Source organism: Castor canadensis, chromosome 12, assembly GCF_047511655.1.
Source record: "Castor canadensis chromosome 12, mCasCan1.hap1v2, whole genome shotgun sequence".
NCBI classification, from domain to species: Eukaryota; Metazoa; Chordata; class Mammalia; order Rodentia; family Castoridae; genus Castor; species Castor canadensis.
This window is the reverse complement of record NC_133397.1, coordinates 70,645,938-70,667,225: the sequence shown is the minus strand read 5'-3', so window position 1 is coordinate 70,667,225 and position 21,288 is coordinate 70,645,938. Positions and strand designations below refer to the sequence as shown.

Genomic DNA, 21,288 nt, shown 5'->3' with positions numbered 1-21,288 from the left:
TTATTAAAATTCCTGTTAATTTCTCACTTCTTCTAAAAATAATAGTTTTGAATTGGTTAAATGTCACTTTTGTAGCATTGGAAATTAATTTTCACTGAAACACTACTTAATGATTTCCCTTGGAGGGCTTGTGTAAAAATCAATGATCACATGCACTGATATGATTACAACTATGGCAAACTTAATGAAGGAATCAGAATTTAAGTGTTTATAGTTTTACTATGATAACACCATGGAAGCGGAGGCTCTTGGGAGAAAGGTTAAATCATGCAAAAACCCATCTTACTAAGAAAATCTGGGCAAAAACACAACTGCTACCATTATGTAAAGGATAAATATCTGTTTTCCTTTTCTTAGTTTCACAGACTATCTCTACTATCCTTCTATCCAGACTTACAGTATGATATTTGTTTTATTTTACTATGTCTAGATCTGGACACTCCAATTCTTCCTAGATAAGCAAACATCCTTTAAGCCTGAGTACTTAATGACCCACCCTCTGGAAGATTGGAATAAAATTCTTTTGAACTGCTGTGAATTTCTTAAACACATAGCCTTTTATTTAAATGAAACACAGAAATGTATTCCAAACCTAAATTGAACTAGCACCAATTCAGATTTTCTCCATTACTGTTATACTTTGATCAGTGGTAATACTCAAGAATTGACTATAGACAGAATCAGAAGATACTTTAAAAACACCAAAAAGGGGGTATTTAAAGTACAGGTCTGCACAATTAGAGATAACGCTTGTTTTAATGACTACTTAATCCCATTACAAAATATTGACATTTTATTGTATTCAGAGAATAAAAATTGTTCAGATAAAAGTGTAATTCTCACCTCAACAGTACATAAATATATATTACAGTGTACAGATATATCCCAAATTTTCTTTTCCCTAAATTGCATTAGCTCAGATAAATCACACAGACCAATCATTCAACATATAGGGGGAGTAAGAGAGGAAATGTCAAATGAAGTATGTTTATTATATGAACATGGGTACATATGTATGTTTGACTATATGCCAGTATCAGGAGTGACTTGAAATGGTTACCTTCTAATATTTTTAGAAATATTTTTTCATCAAAAAAGATTTCATTTATCACCAGGAGCATTCATGTTGATTTTAATAAAGTCCAATTTTTAACTGATAAAAAACATGGGCCAAAAAAATGACCGGTAATTGATCCCTTATTTTCCAGCTTTCTCTTTACCAATTCAGATTTTACCACTGTCAAAAATTATACTTGCTCACCCTGTCAAACTTCTCTCTTAATCTGAATTGAGAAGACTCAAATTTGGTAAGGGGAGATTTAAATGACAAAGGACAAAATTGCATATTAAGGTAAGTTAATTCCTCAGGAACATCAGAGCTCCATTCACTCAGCCTGAGGATTTACCCAACTATCTTCATCTTCAAATTCTGTTCAGATATTTTGTTCACATGAAGAAAAACAAATGTAATAAGTTCTATTAAAATTCATACTTTTTTCATGTTCAGTCAGCTAGAAGTTAAAATAAGTTTCACCATCTCAACTTGAACACTAAATTCCTATCCAGAAAAAATTATTGCTCTTGGGTTCTGGCTTCATTATTATAATGGCACTCCTGATGTATCTGAACTTTTAAAAAAGTTTTAGGGAACTTCTGCCAGTTTTATTGGAATGTTTGAAGCTTGGTAAATTGCATAATTATAAAACCCTACATAAGTGTTTCCTATCTCAGAACAATACAAAAAGTATAAATCTTTGAGTAGAAAAATTAAAGATTGCTCATGGAATGACTTATTTCTCCAGATCCATGTGTATATCTCCATTTTTAACTTTAGAAGTACTCATTAAATCCTCTGAATCCTAGTGAGTAAAAATTAATCAGAAATAAGAGTATTAAATATGCAGGTAATTACATCATAGTATTAGAACTCATTTATATTCAAAATAGTATTTATATTTTTAAAAAGCATGGCTCAACTTTTTTCCTATGTCACATGTGATGAACATTTACCTAATTTTTAATATAATATGGTTAAGTTTCATTTTTCTTTGTCTTCCCTTTCACTTCTCCCTTCATGCCTCCTTCTTTTTATAAATGGGCTTAAGACTTTAAACAAATACTAAATTAAGCAAACACATAAAGCTAGTTTATAGACCAATTGGCTATTTAATCTTCTGAAACTCATTTCTTTTATTTTCACTCTAACATTTCTATTATTCCATTATTTAAAAACTTTTGCCAACTTGTCACCTTTATAAATAAATTGAATTAATTGGCTTACAAAGCATCATCTATAAAAATGACACCTCTGGGCTGTTGAGAATGTTCTAAACTAACAGTTTATAAAATCAGTTTTCAGCCAGAAGAGTAGTGGTGCTTTACAGAGAGCAGTGTGTGAATGAGCATACACAGACACACATCCTGGACTGCTTTATTCCTCTAATTTCCCATCATGACTCATGACAGCTTTTGCACCCCATGATCTATTGAGCTTCCATCTCCACTGGCCAAGCTACACACAATACAACAGGCTTTTCCATTTTCTATACAGAAAATCACATAAAACATAAATTAGCTGACATGGTGCATAAGCGTGCACTTTGTTTAACATACGTCTGACATGCCAGTAGATGACTAGAATAACATGGTTCTGTGCTTTCAAACTCAAATAATTTTTCTTGACAAATGGAAATACATCTGACTCTTGGTTATTTTAATTGAGAGGTTGACTTCTAACAAATATCACTTTCCTGGTGACTTTTCATATATTTCAGAGAAGAAACCAAAATTTTTAATCCTAAGCATATAAACACATGTAGAAAAAGTAAGGAAGATTCAAGTATCTCTTTTTCTTGATTACATATGAGTCTACAATGGCTTCTCCTCAAAAATATAGCAACTTTCTCACAATGTACATTATAATAAATGGGGTCCAAAGCATGGGTGCAATTTTCTTGGCAAAATCATTGAAAATTTGTAAGTACGGGGGTCTCACATTTTTGACTTTCAGAATTTTGAAAATAATCATTTGTGGCTATTTTGCACAATAAGTGTATTGATTTTTTTCTACATTGGCCAACAGTGAAGGAGGATGAAGAGTCTGATGGAAGCAGAAGTGGAAAAGACAGCAAGCTACAGATGCAGGTGTGGCACCACACAGCAGTCAAGCTTGGAAAAAAATCATGAGAAGACCAAGAGCAGGCCCAAAACTGAGCAAAATGACAGCAAGCTTCCATAAAGCATTTGACTCAGAATTATTATAAAGTTGTATAACATTCCTCTAAAAGAAGCCTTCTTCCATGCAAGCACTTATGAACTTTGCCAATAAGACTCAAAGAAGGAAACAGGCTTCTGGATGGTGTTCTCAGTCTTGAACACCTCCGCAAATGCCAACAGTGCATAAAAGCCAGTGATGGTTTGGACTACATCTAAATGAGGAAAAGACAATGGAAATGAAGCTCTGGAGGCAGTGATGGACAATGAATACTGAGAGGGTGATGGAGAGCAGCTCTACCAGTAAAATATCACACAGATGAGGTCATGGAGTCTCAGATCCACAAGGATGCTTTGTACATCCATGTAAATAATAAGATTTGGAAAGTAAAAAACGAAAGCACACAAGGCAAGCTGAACAAAAAGCACTCAGTTCGACAGGTGCTGTATACAGATGGACATGAAAGCTGAGTGGTATGGGAAACTATACCATCAAGGCTGAAGATAAGAAAGGAAGCAAGGGAGATGCAATGTTTTGATCTCTTCCTGGTGAGAGAATATTGGTAATTACTATCTTGCAGAAAGGATACATTGCAAGACAGATTGCTCTTGGTTGTGGAAGAATGTTGAAGCAGGATCATTTTGGAAATGCAAAGAGGTGACTGTGCTTGGGAAGAGGCACAAAATAGCCAATTTATTGAGTATTAAGGTAGGACTTCATGGAACGGGTTTTCCAGATGGTATTTCTAGGCAAGCCAGATCAGTTCTTTTCCCAGCTATGTTTTCTGTAAGTCAAACAATATAGCAATAGAAATATTTGGGTTCAAAAACAACTTTATGACTTTTCTACTTATTTTTACCAAATGGTCAAATTGCTGAATTTCCAAAAATGGTTTCAGAAAGAATTGAGCTTTGTGACTCATCTGATTTCCATATTCACCATGTTGATAATGTTATGTTCTTATCATCTCCACACTTAAAATGGCATCATAACAACTGACTGGGAAAAGAACTAAAGGTGGCAGAGCCACACTTCTGATCTTGCAAATCATTTACAATAATGGCACCCTGTTTTGAGAGAAAAGGGATGAAGGAGAAGAAGCCGAGGTAAAGAACCTCAACACATACATTTGGAAATCTTGCCAAGAAATCATGATTCTTCTAAATATCCATTGAACTAGTTATTTCTATACATTTGATGGAAATGGTTTATTTTTATGAGAAGGGAAATATTAGAGTGAGTTAGCAAAGCTCATATAATTGTTAGTGTCTTACAACTATGTGAGGTTTTAGCAACAGCACATCAACCTGTATTAAAATCAAACATCATCTGGCTTTGAAGGGTTACTGATAACCTAGTATGCATTGGAACCTGATGAATGGACTTCTATTGTTTTTGTCATCTCTAACATGTGAACACAATCCACATATAGAGAGGCTGGCTCCTGAACAGAGAATAAAAATTACCAGGACTAACAAAGGAAAGTAGACTCACAATGCATAAATATACAAAAGCCCCAAATAATTATAATAGTCACAGCTTGGCAATGAGTTTCCAGACTATGAAATTAGTTTTCTTGTGAAGAATGGAGATTTTACAAGGTTAGTATAAACACAGGGTAATTGGAAAATCAAATTGCTCTTTGTGAGCTATTGTAAGGTCTGGAATAATCGTGATAACATTTATTTAAGAAAAAACTCCCTATGAAGCATTGTACTTTGGTGTTTTTATCAGTATTGTTGCCAAGTAAGCTTGCCTTGGAAGTGTAACAGTAGGTAGTTTAAATTGTGAAACCCAAGTCACAGCTTACCCCTGACACAATGAGCTCTCCTCCCAGATTCTGCACTTCTGCCTTCACCTTGCTGCAGATATTAAGCTGATGGCAATACAAGGCAATTCGCTGAAGGTAGGCTAATAAATCCTGCTTACATGCTGAATCAGGACACTATAAAACAAAAAAGTGATCTCAATTAGTAAGTGCTCTTCAGTTTCTAACACTTGCTTTATAAAAGCTGCAGGATGAAAAGGTTTTAGTGTCATATACTTTAATTATATTCATTTCATTCAACTTTTTCATGATGCATTTGAGAAAGGCCACTGTTAGTAGTCTGGACTAGCTAGCTCTACTTTAAGATTTTATGAAGAGAATATTGAAGAATATGTAGAATGTCTTACCAGGGATGTCTGTACATGTTTATGAATATTTTTATGAGTTACCTCTAAACTCTTAAGAAAACTGAATATTCTACAGATTTTTTCCCCTGGCTTTCTTCAACCTCCACTACATGAAAAGTTATTTTAATACAGAGGGGTAAAGCAATGGATGATAGGAGTACACTGCTCTGGGTGGCAATCTCTCTGACAAAGTACAGGGGAGAGTTTCAATCCAATTACTTGGACAGAATCTCAGTTTCCTTTCATTTTCTAATGAATGTCACATTTGCTAAAAGAAGTCAATCACGCTTCTTAGATAGTTGAATTTATCAAAAATTTTAGCAATATAATCTTTCTTTACATAAAAGACTTTGAAATGATTCATGACCACTGTAAGAAAAATGGATTTGACAGAATAAATTTGAAGCCAGTTGAAATAAATTTGTAAGAGCAACAGCAGGGGCCTTCAATGGTTGCTGCAGAGTCAACTCTGACTGGGAGTTTAAATTGTCATTGTAAATAAAGTGGGTAGATATCCATCAAGTACACACAGGGCTTAGTTGAACATTTCTACAGATATTTTCAGTGACTCCCAGAAACATTTCTGAGGCTTCAATGCCAATGGCTATGAGTAATTGAAATATATTTCTATTGCTATCAAATGTTCAGCTTGAACTGTTTCCAACTATTTAATTGTTCTGGCTCAATTTGGCATTTGGAAAGGACATATAATCACCAGAACTCTGATGACACACTGTAATAAATAAGTATCTACAGCCAAATTGAAGTGCCTTATTTAGAATAAGAGTATGGAATAGGGGGTGTAGCGCAGTGACAGAGTGCTTCCCTACAATGTAAAGCCCTTCAGCACAGCAAAAGAAACAAAAAATGCAGGCTAAGTATATGGGAGACAAAAGTATGGATCTGGTAGTTGGACATACCATTTATTGAATGAACAATAGGAATTTTTTTTATATATAACACCATTGTGGTAATTTTTTCACTAATATCAAGAAAGAATCCAAGAGAGACAGTTTTTAGCTTCCTACAAGTACTTAATACTGTAATATTTATCCTATTCCAGAGAGCTATATACTAGAAGGAATTAGCTTCAAAATGATATCTCCCCAGAGGACTGACAAGGTTTTTGATACAAATACCTTTCAGCAAATTAAATTGAGTATTCTATCTCAATGGAAGAGTAATTAAAAATGCAACAGTTAATAAAAAGTTTATATTGCATGCATATCTCAAATCTTCATGAAAACATCTTTAGGTAAAATAAAGGCAACCAATATACTCTTTGGTAGTGCTCATTCTACTCTATTATTTAAGCTGAAGCAGTTAAAACACACATTTTAAAAAGGTCATTATAGACCAAAAAAATAAATCCTGTACCATGGAAATAGATGCAACATCTAAGAAAGAAATGCTCTGTTTAGAGGAAACATGACCAGTAATTGCAAGGTATTTTATAGCTAATGACAATAAGAATACTATAGTGAGTTAGGTTTAAATTTCATCTTATTCTCAAAATAAATCTAGAATCCTAGGATTGGTGTGTATCTCTGTGTGTGTGTGTCTATGGGTATCGTGTTTGCCAAACATTAAAACTGTTTTGGGCTATACTTCATGTTACATTGCTAACAATAAAAATCCAAAAATGTAAAAATCAGAGGCATACAACTACAACTTTTGAACTTCCAGAGCTTAAACATTCCGAGGAAACACTTTCAGTCAATGAGATTCAATATAATAGTGGAAAGGCCATTCAGATTCCACTCAGTTTTCATTTGCAGCAAGAAATACTTCCTATGAAGTCTTTTTGAGTCACTCTTCAGTCTGGCCACACCACATATCTCAACTTCCCTTAACACTTGCAAATAATACTGTGGGGTTTTTTCTGGTGATTTTTTTGTTTGTTTGAATATTTTCAAGTAGGTCCATGTCTCCCTCCTCTTTCACAGGAATTTTGTAGACAGCACTCGATACTGTCCCCAAAATCAGTAATGGCAATGGGTTAGTTTTCAACTACAACAAATTATGGGGATATCTCAAATTATGGAAATACTTTACCTAATTAACAGGTTTTCAAACATTCACACACAAAAAAAAATAAAATGCAAATCTGTTGGTTCTTATTCTAAACTACTACTAGTTTAATGACATGGGAAAGAGGTTAGTCCTTACAAGGTAAATAAATTAGGTATTGGGTTTAAATCATGCATGGGATGTTGAAGATAGAAAGTGTTTGGAGCAGTTTAAGAAATGAGGGAGGAAAACTATAATAGGCAACATAACTCAAAAATCAGGAGAGTAGGGGCATCTACAGAGAAGGAAACATTTCTATCTTAATATCTCTAGAAAGTATCACTGTATCATAGTCTAGTAAGCAAGTTCACATTCATTTTAGTGTTTCCATGTAAATAAAAATGTGTATATTTTTCATTTCAGAAACTTGTATTTTAAAATAAATTCATTCTATGTGAAATGATTCAAACTGTACGCTATTCTGAATTATTGCTTAAAGTGCTAATCATCAGGTAGCTGGTAAATTTTATATTGTAACAAGACATTTATAAGAGGATTTTAGAGTTCTCATTCAAGTCAAATGAAAAATATTGAAATAAACTCAAATATTCCAGGTGAGATTGAGAACTCCTTTAATGTGTACCCTAGTTTGCCATGAAGAACCGGAGATATTTTGAGAATTTCATTTACATCTGATGTTTTTGAGTCTGGGTTAAAATCCAGATGAAATTTAGGAGCTCTCGATAGCAGAGCATAAATTATTATGAATTATAAAGTCTACTATAGTAAGGTCAATACTAAATAACAAAAGGTAAATGTAAGCTCTCTTATTATCACAGTTAAAGCCATGAGTACACAAATTACATTTTCTGTCTTTTCATATCACATGCTCCTGTGTCTCCTCCTCCTCCTTTACACTGTAATCATGGAAGTGTCCGTGTCTTCACTTCTTACACAAACCATCAAATCCATGATCCATTACACTGCAAAACCTCTTTTAATGCAGTTCCCTGCCCAAAAGAACTTGTTATTCTTTTTGTCATTCATTTCATGCACTTAGTTAAGTATGCAACTTAAACTTTTCTGGGGGCAAAAGAAAAAAATAAAGTACTAAATAAAAAGTAACTTTAAAATCTTATGTACTATGAAAACAAAAACAAATAGAAAGATTGTAGTTAGGGAATCTCATAAACTGGTATGTAAGCAAAGCCCCCAAAAGTGAAAAAAGTTCTTTCTCTGCTTTTGCCCCCATCAAGCACATCATTGATTTTCTGTATGGGAAAAACTGGGATAGTCTATGACTCTTCATGGACTACATCTCCTAAGTAGCAGGTAGTCATCACTCTCAGGTAGTCTTCTTCTCAGGTAGTCTTCTTTCTGAAACAATTTTGGTCATAAGCCTTAGGAGTCTCTCTTGAGGTCATTCCACCTTTGCCATCAGATCAGTCTTAGTAGAGGCAGAGACCACTCTGTAAAACACTAGTGATTGCCTGCAACTCAATTTTTTATGATGCAGGTTGGTACTGGAATTTGAACTCATCACTTTTTATTTTATTATTTTTTTTGCTTTCAGTATTTTAGTTTTTTTTTTCTTTTTTTCAGATAGGCTTATATGTTTTTGCCCAGGGCCAGCCTTGAACAGTGATCCTGCTACCTACATCCTTCCATGTAGCTGAGAACTTAGGTATATCCCTCCATTCCCAGCTTATTGGTTGAGATGCTGTCTCACTAAATTTTTGTCAGGGCTGGTCTCAAACTGTGATCTTTCTGATATCTACTTCCTGAGTAGCTGGGATTGCAGGTGTGAGCCACCACTTCTGGCCTGCAATTCATCCTTCAGAAGAATTTTATTATATGCAAAAAACTGATTCCAGAACCCAAGTGCTAATTAACGATTCCTCTCACCAAGTGCCTACTCTTCCTCTTATATTACCTGATCAGCCACAGCGCGGGCTAATTTGTCCATTCGAGAACCTGCTTCAGCAATCTTCTTAGCAGCATTAATGACATCAGATGTATTTTTCAGTGGGCCTTTGCCTCTGAAATAACATAGGCAACATAATTAGAAATCCACTTCATGACATGAAACAGACACACGCCTGCCATATCCTTTGTCTGAGATTCTAGTTTTGTATGTGATTTGGTGCTATTCAGGTTAGTGGAATTCTCAATGTTTTCTGGATTCACTTCATTTCCCGGGTTAATCACTTTATTTATATCATCATATGCATGTTCACATTCTATCCTTTCATTAGTTTCTCCATTTTTATACAGTGATCAATTTAAAAAGATGATCATTGCAAGAGCAATGAAAATTTGGTACATAAATGCTTACCATGTACCCGATGCCGTTACACACACTCTCATTTGGTCTTTATGACTACTGTAGCAAGTAGGTGTCATCACTTCCATTTTACAGAAGAATAAGATAGGGTGAAAATTATCAATTAATTTATCCACACTTATACAGTGATAAATCCTAAACTATAAGCAGGCTCTAACAAAATAAATGCACATGCATCATCTTTCACTTACTGCCCAGCATCCTCATATTACAGAATTTCTAAGTTCAGTGTGGCACTTAGAGAAGTAATAGTCTCTTCACATAACTGAGAACTGCTTGACTAGAATTTCAGAAGTTTTAGAATGCCAGATTTCATGTATTTTTTGCTTCTGTTACTGACTTATGAAGGAACACACAAAACACTGTGATGTGCATGTCTTTGTGCTCCCAAACCAGCACCTCAGTATTTTCACATAAGGTTTTCAGTTAGGTAGACTGTTTAATGTTAAATATTGATGATAAAGAAAAGGGAAATTATGCTACATCATAAACCTTTAAACAGAATGTAACAAACATTGTACATTGTACATTGTAACAAACAATGTACAGTTTTCTATTTTCTAGAAAGGTAAATAAAGACTAGATTAAATATGTTTATCCTATTTTTCAGAATTGTTACTTTTCCTGGTCTCTTTCCTTATGTGCATCTAAAAATCAGTTCATTTTTTTAAGGTTCCAGGACTGCATTCCTATTGTTAGAAATGGGTGAGATGTGGAGGAAAAACTCCTTAGAAGAGACTTATTTAGACTACATAGGGCTATACAAAGTGGGAAATGATCACTATTGTTACATAATAACATTTTACAAAATGGAAGGCTTAAAGTATAAATCAAGAGCATTTTATTGTGTTTCTCTTCTAATTCTCCTTCTGGGATTTTGCTACATTTGGAGCTAAAAGTAAGATCTATTAGGTTCATATTAATGTTTAGATACACATACAGGGACATGCTAAACTTAAGATATTTCCTTTTGCTGTAGTGCCATTAACTCTTCCACAAAGTACATGATTTTAAGTTGCATTGAGATTTTAAAATATGAACAGAGATTTCAGATGTAAATTTTATGTAATATGGATGAGTTAAGGATTTTGTGACAATCTGGCTCCTACTCCCTGACAATTTTTTTTATTATTATCTCTAAGTAAGCTTTCTTTTTGTATTCTCTTTTTGTTTTTTAAGGAAAGCTTGGATACAGAATCTGTCAGTGCTTAATAATGTTCTCATGACTATGTATTTCTCTGTAACTTTTAGACCTTAGAAAATCTCTTGTGCAGTTTTACTGTAGTATAATAATGTTACTTTTGCCTTCATCTTAATCTTTAAAGGCTGCACTTTGCTTGAATTTTTCATTGCTAAGGAAATATGTGTTTATTTCAAGAATTACAAAGGATGTTAAGATAATGCTTTCTCATGAACTTTATATGATAACTGTCAATAACGGATTGGGTCTCAGAAAATAGGCTAAGTTGGTAAAGAATGTCTATGTAAACCATGGATTTACTTGAAGTTCAGGCCCAGATTTTTTACCCAGAATGAAAAGAAGCAAGTCTTTTTTTATTCCACTGAAGACGACAGTTCCAGGATTTGCTGGCATATTATTACGAAAAGCAAATGCTTGCAACTTCAAAGTTCACACTGGGACTCAATTCAAATTCTGGGGAGTGGAAAGCTGGGTTTGTGAGGGTGAGTAAGAGTAGTTCACAAAATCAACCAAATTAAAGTATTAAATCAGATACATTCTAGTTAAGGACTGAAACCCAAAGAGGAAGACTACATGATATACTTGAATCATACTTCTATACAGAAGAAACAGAATGGAACCAATGCATCCTGAATCACAATTTAGTATGTGTTTTGCTAAATATATTTTTCTCATCTGAGAACAGCTAAAGTAATGTGCTCAGAAAAAATAAAAACAAACAGTCCTAACTCCATAATTAGTACAAAAAAATAACAAAAGCATTAATTATCTGGGATAAGAATTTACAAAGAAGCTAGGCATTGGTAGCTCATGCCAGCTACTCTACAGGCTGAGATGAGGAGGATTGCAGTTCTAGGCCAGCTCTGGCAAGCAACTTTCATGAGACCTCATCTCAAGGTAAAAATTTTGGGGGTAATGGTATGTGGCTGTCATCCCAGCTAAGGCAAGAAGTGTAAAATAGGATGATGGCCTGTCTGGGCAAAAAGTGAGACATTTGGTCCAAAATAACCAGAGCAAAAAGGGCTGGAGGAATGGCACAAGTGGTAGAGTGCCTGCCTAACAAGCATGCACCCTTCAGTTCAAACCCTAGTACCACAAATTAAAAAAAAAAAAAAAAAGAAAAATTTATAAAGAAGAAATAGGAAGAAACAAATAAAATTACAGGAAGAGATTGAATAAAAACTTAAAACAGTGGAAATAGTAAATCCTAAACTGGCCTAAAAAGTAAAAAGACAAAACTGACCTGGAAAATATTATAGATTGTTATCAAGAAAAAAATAGAATATTCAAAACTAAAAAAGTTATGAGTGAAATAACTTTAGAAAACAGAAAATTCAAAGGATCATAAAGTGCCTTTGCTCAAACATACATAAATAAATTTAAAAACCTGAATGAAAAAACTTTCTAGGAAGGTAGAATTTACCAAGGCTGACCAGAAAGGTTTTAAAGATTATAAGAATCTGTGAAAGAAGAAAATAAAGCTATCAGCGATCATCCAAAATAAATACATGAAACTGTTAATACATATGTTTTCTTAGGGGAATTAGCCAAACCTGTTAAGAGAAGGTAATCCTAATATAGAAAGGAGTATAGAAATATAGAATAGAATATAGAAAGGAAGGAAAACAAAGAATTTGATATTGTAAGAAACAGTTAAGACAAACCTATTTAAGGATGCTGACTTTGGTAATAAATGAAGGAAGGAAAGAAGGGAGGAAGTAAGGGGGGAGGAAGGAGAAAAGGAAAGGAAGAAAAGAAAAAGAAACCAAGGAAAAGGCACTTGAGTGTAGAATAGACATAAGTAGAGATGTCCTGTGCATGCTTCATGCAGCCACACCCAATGCTAACCTCATGAACAACAATAATACAATATCACGAACAGGAAATTAACATTGGTAAAGTTCATACAGATGATTTGTATTTCACCAGTTTGTCATGCATTCTTTTTAACTTTTATACAACTTTATCCCATATGATGCTTCACGTAACTACTCCCAACTGAAACACAGAACTACACTATCGCCAGAAGTTTTCTTCATATTCCTCAGACACCTCACCCCAACCACCTGGTAATTGCTAATCTTTTCTCCATTTCTATAATTTCATTATTTCAAGAATGCAATCTAAATGTAATCGTGGTCTATGCTACCATTTGAGGCAAGTGTTTTCAGTCAGTGTGACATCCTTACAGTTTATCCAAGCTGTTGGTCATGTTTTTTTGCAGAGTAATAAATAGCTGATGGTATACATGCACCAGTTTGTTTAACAATTTATTCAATAAAGACATTTGGGTATTTCCAGCTTTAGGCTATTACAAATAAACTTGGTATAAATTCATGTGCAGGTTTTTGCATGAATATATTTTCAGTCCTCTGGACAAATGTCCAAGAGTGAAATTCTTAGGTCTTACAGCAAATACATTTTTAGTTTCAAATGAAACTGTTAAATAATTTTCCAATTTTATCATCTTCATTGAAATTTTAAAACTATCAGTAATACTCATATTCAATGGGGGAAAGACCAAAATATTTTCCTCTAAAATCAGGATCTGCTTTTCTACTCAACATAGTTCTAGAGGTTCCAGCTAGAGCAATTATGCAAGAAAAAATAATGAAAGATATCCAAATTGGAAAGGAAAAATGTAAAATTATCTGTTTGCAAATAATATGATCTTATGTGTAGGAACCGTAAGTATTCTACAAAAAGATCTATTAGAACTAGTAAGTGAATTCACAAAAGTTGCAGTTTATAAAATTCAATTGTTTCTAGATACTAACAATAAATAATCTTAAAAGGGATTTGAGAAAAAAACTCAGTCTGGGGGTATATCTCAGTGTTAAGAGTACTTGCCTAGCATGTGCAAGGACCTGGGTTGAAGCAGAGAGACAGAGACAGAGAGAGAAACTCTACTTATAATAGCATCAAAAAGAATAAAATAGAAATAAACTTAATCAAGGAAGCAAAAGACTAAAAGGCTTGTATGCTAAAAGTTATAAAATACTGCTGAAAGGAATGACACAAATAAATGAAAAGTCATCCTATGTACATAAATTGGAAGATTTAATATTATGAAGGTGTCAATACAGACATCTTAATAATTTCTGTATTGTTCAGATGCACTGAAGCCACTATTAAAACTCCAATGGCATATTTTTTGCCAAAATAGGAAAATCTACCCTAAAATTCACAAGGAACTTCAAGGCAACCCAAGTAGCCAAAACAATCTTGAAAAGGAACAAAGTTGGAGGCTTCATATTTTCTGATTTTAAAAATTAACCACAAAACTATAATAATCAAAACAGTATAGCACTGGAATAAAGAGAGAAATAGAGACAAACAGAATAGAATAGAATAGAGTTCAAAAATAGCCTGCACATATAAGGCCAAATGATTTTTCCACAGGGGTGAACAGAGTGGCACAAGAAGTAAGAGTGCTTAACAAGCATAAAACCCCGAGTTCAAACCCCAGTGCTACCAAAAATAGTATTTCTTTCCCCACAAGGTGCTAAGACCACTCAATGAAGAAAACATTATTTTCAATAAATCATGCTTTGAAAAGTGGATACCAACATGCAAAAAATGAAGCAAGTATCTTATATTACACTGGAAACAAAAATTAACTCAATAAGGATTAAAGACCTAAACATAAGAGCTAACCTATTAAAAAAAAATAGGAGAAAAGTTGATGACATTAGATATGTCAATGATTTGTTGGCTATAACACCAAAAGCACACACAACAAACAAAAAACTAGACAAGTTGGACTTCAAAATTAAAATCTTTTGTGCATCAAAGGACATGATCAATACATGGTAAAAAGTAAACCTGCAAAATGACAGATAATATTTGAAAATCATATCTGGTAAGGAATTCATATCCAGAATATAAGGGGCTTCCACAACTCAACAAAAAACTAAATTTAAAAAAATGGGTGAAGGAGTTGAATAGATGTTTCTCTAAAGAAAATATACAATGGTGAAGAAGCACAGTGAAATATGTTCAGAATCACTATTCATTAGGGAAAAGAAAATCAAAACGACAATGAGCTACTACTTCATACCCACTAGGATGGCTCCTATTGAAAAATACAATAGGACACTAACAAGTATTGGCAATAATAAGGAAAAATTAGGCCAAAAAAGTCAAAAGACTCACAAGTTTTGGTCTTCATGTTGCTGGAAGGCAATGTTGACAAGCACACCTGCCTATTGGCATTAGCTCCCAGTCTCAAAATGAGGGTTCACACCCCTTGTGTTTCTCTACTCAGCTATTCTACTTTGGAAGGGTTTTTGTCTTTTTGGTTTTGGATTTTTAAACTGGGGCTTGAACTCAAGACCTCACAATTGCTATTTAAGCACTCTACCACTTGAGCCATGCCTCCAGCCCTTTTGGCTTCAATAATTTTCCAGACAGTGTCTTGTGCTTTTTTTTCCCAGGCTGGCCTTAGCCTGCAATCCTTCTACCATTGTCTGCTCCACAAGTATCTGGGATTACAAGAGTTAGCCACCATTCCTGGCTTTCTTTAGGAATTTTAAAATGTGTTTTAGGGAATATTATATCACTAATGATATGAGCCATCCTATTGTCCCATTGGAAAATGTTTTTAGTTTTCCTGGAAATGCAGTTAAACCATAGAATTCTCTCTTCTACATAGATTATTGTAACCTCTCTCATTTGATCATAGCTGATTCCTATACAAAGGTCAATACAATAAATTCCTATGATAGAGTCTTTCCCAATAATTGAACACTCCAAAAACCAAAAAAAAAAAAAAAAATTCAGGCAAACTATCCCTATAGTATTACTACCTCCCATTTGCCAACAAATTCACATTTATTTTATGAAAAGCTAATATTCTTAATGTGAAAAATCAACATGTCATATGTTAAGGTCCTTAATCCACTTTGAGTGATACTTGTACAGGGTGAAAGACATGGATCTAGTTTCAGTTTTCTCCAGGAACATATCTAGTTTTCCCAGAAACATTTGTTGAAGAGGCTATCTTTTCTCCATTGTATGTTTTTGGCAACTTCATCAAAAATTAGGTGGGCCAGAGTGGGAGAAAATCTTTGCTAGCTATACATTAGACAAAGGACTGATAACCAGAATATACAGAGAGCTCAAAAAACTAAACCTCCCAAAAATCAATGAACCAATAAAGAAGTGGGCAATGAAACTAAACAGAGGTTTTTCTAAGGAAAAAAATCCAAATTGCCGAAAAACACATGAAAAATGCTCACCATCCCTGGCCATAAAGGAAATGCAAATCAAAACCATACTAAGATTCCACCTCATCCCTTTTAGAATGGCTATCACCAAGAATACCACCAACAACAAATGCTGGTGAGGATGCAGGGAAAAAGGAACCCTCACACACTACTGGTGGGAAATTAAGCTAGTACAATCACTTTGGAAAACATTATGGAGGCTCCTTAAAAAACTAAACATTGATCTGCCGTATGATCCAGCAATCCCACTACTAGGGATATATCCAAAGGAATATGACTCAAGTTATTACAAAATCACCTGCACACCCATGTTTATTGCAGCACAATTTACAATAGCCAAGCTATGAAAACAGCCAAGATGCTGCACAACTGAAAAATGCATCAAGAAAATGTGGTATTTATACACAATGGAATTTTACTCAGTCACAAAGAAGAATGAAATTTTGTCATTTGCAAGTAAATGGATGGAACTGGAGAACATCATCTTAAGCAAAGTTAGCCAGGCTCGGAAGACCAAAAATCACATGTTCTCCCTTATATGCAGATTTTAGACCCAAAAAAAATGCAGTAACATTATTGGATATGGGTCACACACTAAGGGGAGAACATGCACGGGAGAAATAGGGAAAGGAAAGGAAACCTAAAACTTGAGTGTGTTTGATGTGCTCCCTATTGAGGAGTGAATAAAGTAATATAAAATTGGCAAAGGCCACTATGGAAAGGGGACCAGGAAGTAGTGAAGAGGTCTGGTAGAAATGAACTAATGTGGTTTGCAATACACAAGTGCATCAAAGCAACACTAGGAATCTCTCTGTATAGCTATCTTTATCCAAAACTAGCAAAAATGATATGTCTTTCTTATTATCTCTTATGTTTTCTCTTTAACAAAATCAGAGGAGAAAAGGGCAGAGCAGGTTGTGCCTGGAAGAGGGAAGTTAAGGGTGTGGGAAAGGGGGGGTGGGGGAAGGGGACACAAACAATGTATACACATGTAAGTAAATGTAAAATGATAAAAATAAAAGGAGAAAAAAGTAAGTGGGTATAGCTGTGTAGATTCATATCAGGTCCTCTATTCCATTCCATTGATCTTCATATCTGTTTCTGTGTTAGTACCATGCTGTTTTAATTACTATGGCTCTGTAGTATAGTTTGAAGTTGGGTATTGTGATACCTCCAGTGTTGTTCTTTTTGCTCAGTATTGCCTTGGCTACTCGCAGTCTTTTGTGCTTCCAAATGAACTTTAGGATTGATTTCTCAATCTCTGTAATGAATGTCATTGGGATTTTAATGGGAATTGCATTGAACATGTAGATGGCTTGTAGTAGTACAGCCATTTTTTCTACCCTGATTCTGCCAGTCCATGAGCCTGGGAGATCTTTTCACCTTCTGTAGTCTTCTTTGATTTCTTTCCTCAGTGGTTTATAGTTTTCCTTGTAGAAGTCATTTACATCCTTTGTTAAGTTTATTCCTGGGTATTTGATTTTTTTTTTTGAGGCTATTATAAATGAAATTGTTTTTCTATATTTCTTTCTCGATCTGTTCGTTGTTGTTATATAGAAAGGCTTCTGATTATTGAAAGTTGATTTTGTATCCTGCTACCTTGCTGAAGCTGTTTATGGTGTCTAGGAATTTTTTGGTGGGGTTTTTCAGATCTTTTAGGTCATGTTGTCTGCAAATAGGGATAGTTTGACTTCTTCCTTACTTACTTGAATTCCTTTTATTTCTTCTTCCTATCTTATTGCTCTGGCTAGGAATTCCAAGATTGTATTGAATAGGAATGGATCAAGTAGACACCCTTGTCTTATTCTTGTCTTTAGAGGAAAAGGTTTTAGTTTTTACCCATTAAGTATGATGTTGGCTACAGGCTTGTTATATGTAGCCTTTATTATGTTGAGGTGCATTCCTTCTATTCCAGAGCTCTTATCATGGAAGGATGTTGAATTTTATCGAAGGTTTTTTCTGCATCTATAGCTAGTGTTGGAAAGAGCGGGGAACACACTGGAAGCAACATGCATAGGCACTGACTTCTTTCTTCAGTAGAAATCAGATGGCTCAGCAACTAAGAGAAAGGATTTAAAAATGGGACTACAGAAATTTAAAAGTTTCTGCATGATAAAATAAATGGTTTCTACATTGAAGAGTGTGCCCACAGAATAGGAGAAAATCTTTGACAGCTATACATCAGACAAGGGACTGATAACCAAAATATACAGGGAGCTCAAAAAACCAAACTCCCCCAAAATGACCTAATGAAAAAATGGGCAAGTGAACTTAACAGAACCTTTTCAATGGAATAAGTCCAAATGGCTAAAAATCACATTAAAAAAATGCTTACCATCCCTAGCCATAAAGGAAACGCAAAACCATGTTAAGATTCCACCCCACTCCTGTTGGAATAGCTACCATGAAGAACACAAACAACAACAAATGGTGAGGATGCGAGGGAAAAAGGAACCCTCATACACTGCTGGTGGGAATGTAAATTAGTACAACCACTATGAAAAACAGCGTGAAAGCTCCTCAAAAAACTAAAAATATAACTGCCATATGATCCAGCAATACTACTCCTAGGGATATAGCCAAAGGAATGTGAGTCAGGTTACAACAAAGGCACCCGCACACCCACGTTTACTGCAGCACTGTTCACAATAACTAAGCTATGAAAATAGCCACAATGCCCCACTACTGACAAATAGATTAAGAAAAATGGTATTTATATAGAATGGAATTTTACTCAGCCACAAAGAAGAAAGATATTTTGTCATTTGTAGGTAAATGGATGGAACTAGAGAACATCATTTTACATGTAATTAGCCAGGCTCAGAAGGCCAAAATTTGCATATTCTCCATCTTGTGGAATATAGACCTAATACAAATACAGCAATATTATGAAACACTGGTCACACTAAAGGGAGGTCACATATAAGAGGAGTAGGGGAAAAGAAGGAAAGTAAGAAAATGAACATGGTTGATATACTATACACAAGAATGAATACAGAATTCTTAAACTAGCAGAAACCACCATAAGAAAGGGACTACATAAAATGAAGAAAAATAGAGGAGATGAGCCAAGTGGGTTATAATACATGCATACATGGAAATGTCACAAGGAAACTTACTGTATAGCTAGCTACCTTTATCTCAAACAAGCAAAAAATGCCATTTTTTTTCTTTTTGCTTCTACAAAATCAGGAACAGGAGAACAGGAGAGTGGAACAGTTCCTGCCTGGTGAGGGGGAGGAGTTGGAGCCCGTGGGGGGAAGTGGCAAGGAAAGGGGGTAGGAGGGTGAAAATGGTTCAAAAAATGTATATACGTGTATGCAAATGCAAAAATGATAATTGTTGAAACTATTCCAGGAATGGGGGTTAGATTAAGGAGAGCAGTGGAGGGGGTAAATTCAAGTATGATACATTTAATACATAGTAAGAACTTTTGTAAATGCTCAATGTACCTCCATCCAACACAACAATAAAAAAAAATCAATGTGTCACTCAGTACTTAGAATTTAGATTCTGAATTAGTCCAAGTTTAAATTATTTATTTTCTATAGCCTTCTCATTATGTCTAACTTGTTATTGTCACATGTAACTCTCCAATATGGAGATGCAAATAGGGAATTTGCAAATGTATTGTACCACATAAAGCTCTCTTCAGAATCAGTGCTCTATAAAATTTGCTTTAGGAAATTTCCCATGTCAGCTGACATCATGTGAGGATGAACAGTAAAACAGTTGAATGCACCCAGGGAATTCTGAGAAATCAGGTCAGACTTCAGAACCATGAGTTGAACTGTTTAGCTCATGGCAATGAGTCAAATTTTAAATATGTACAAAACTGAGACAGGCACATAAGGATCTAAAAAAGTAGGCATTGAAGAGCAAACCCAAGGATTTTTGTTCTGTGAAAAATAAGCAATCGAAAGTTTCAGTGCACAGAAAGCTGGGGAGTTGTCCTTTAATGGTCAGAGGTCAGATGGTGACCACTTAATGGAAGCATGGGCTGATAAGGGGAGGAACTGGAACTGAGAGACCAGATGAGAGTTACCTGGGCTGAGGTACTGAGCACCCAAACTAAAGCAGGAAAGCAAAGGGCAATTACATGATGGTTTTAGTCTAGTGCTCAATATTTTATTGTTTATTTTACCCTAAAAGTTTATTTTCCTTAGGTTCCATTTTTCCTTTCAAGATTAAAACTTAAGACTGATTTTAAGACAGCTTTTACTCCTTGCTAAAGAAATAAACTGAGCTGTTGCTATCTGCACTCTTCTTGGAATTTGGATACAACACATGCAATTTCTTTCTCAAAAATGACATGGAAAGCATAAATTCACCCTGTGCAGGACAGTGCTTCTGCCATTGCCATGAGATGAAAGTCAAGAACTGAGCAAGAAAAAGAGGTAAGGCATAATCGGTTTTATCCTCCATGAAGAAGTTATTACATGAGTAATGAGACAGAATCTCTCCTATTTTAATAATAATGGAGTATATATCATTGAAATTACTGAATCAAATTAATGAATTAGCCAGTGATTAGACTAAAACAACAAGATAATGAATGCAAGAGTGTTTTATGCACTTTAAACATATGAATTAAGAAAAGTAGCCAACCTTCAATTTCTAATCAGCTTTAAACTATAGAAAATAGTAAATGGGAATATTTAGAAATGTGAAGCTGAAATTATTCCTCCTTGAAGTGGAAAATGCAAGGGCAATAATAATAATGTGCAGGCCGAGTAGAGTGAACTTAGGTGACAGACCACAAAGAAAGGCACTAGTCAGCTGCCTCTTTGCCAAGGGCTAGGCTCTGCAGGTGGAGGCAGCAGCAATCCTCAGCTTCCTGTGTTGCATTTCCAAGTCACAGCCTCCTCTGGTTCTCTATTCATTAGTTACCATACTCCTCCCTTTGCCCTCACAAAGGGGAACAAAAATACTCCCCACATAGTGGGGAAAATGATAACCAGTAGCATTCTAGACATTCCATTATTCAAATGGGCATAAAATGATTATGTGAAATCCCTAGGAAACTGAACCAGCCTTCTTTTCACTTTTAGAAGTATCTTTGACTAATAAAAAGTCTGTTTTATTTGACATCACATAACAAAAGCCCTCAAGTAGA

At 34.7% G+C, this 21,288-nt stretch overlaps 1 protein-coding gene across 5 annotated transcripts in view; it reads right to left on the bottom strand.

Annotated features, from left to right (window-relative positions):
- The window catches only part of Ctnna2 (catenin alpha 2), a 1,077,131-nt gene that overhangs the window by 32,851 nt on the left and 1,022,992 nt on the right, over window positions 1–21,288 (bottom strand). For all 5 annotated transcript variants that reach the window (XM_074050079.1, XM_074050084.1, XM_074050081.1 and 2 more), the window contains 2 exons: window positions 9,333–9,438; window positions 5,025–5,159 (listed from right to left, as the gene is read on the bottom strand). In XM_074050079.1, the coding sequence (XP_073906180.1) occupies window positions 5,025–5,159; window positions 9,333–9,438 (241 nt within the window). The remainder of the gene's footprint in view (window positions 1–5,024; window positions 5,160–9,332; window positions 9,439–21,288) is intronic.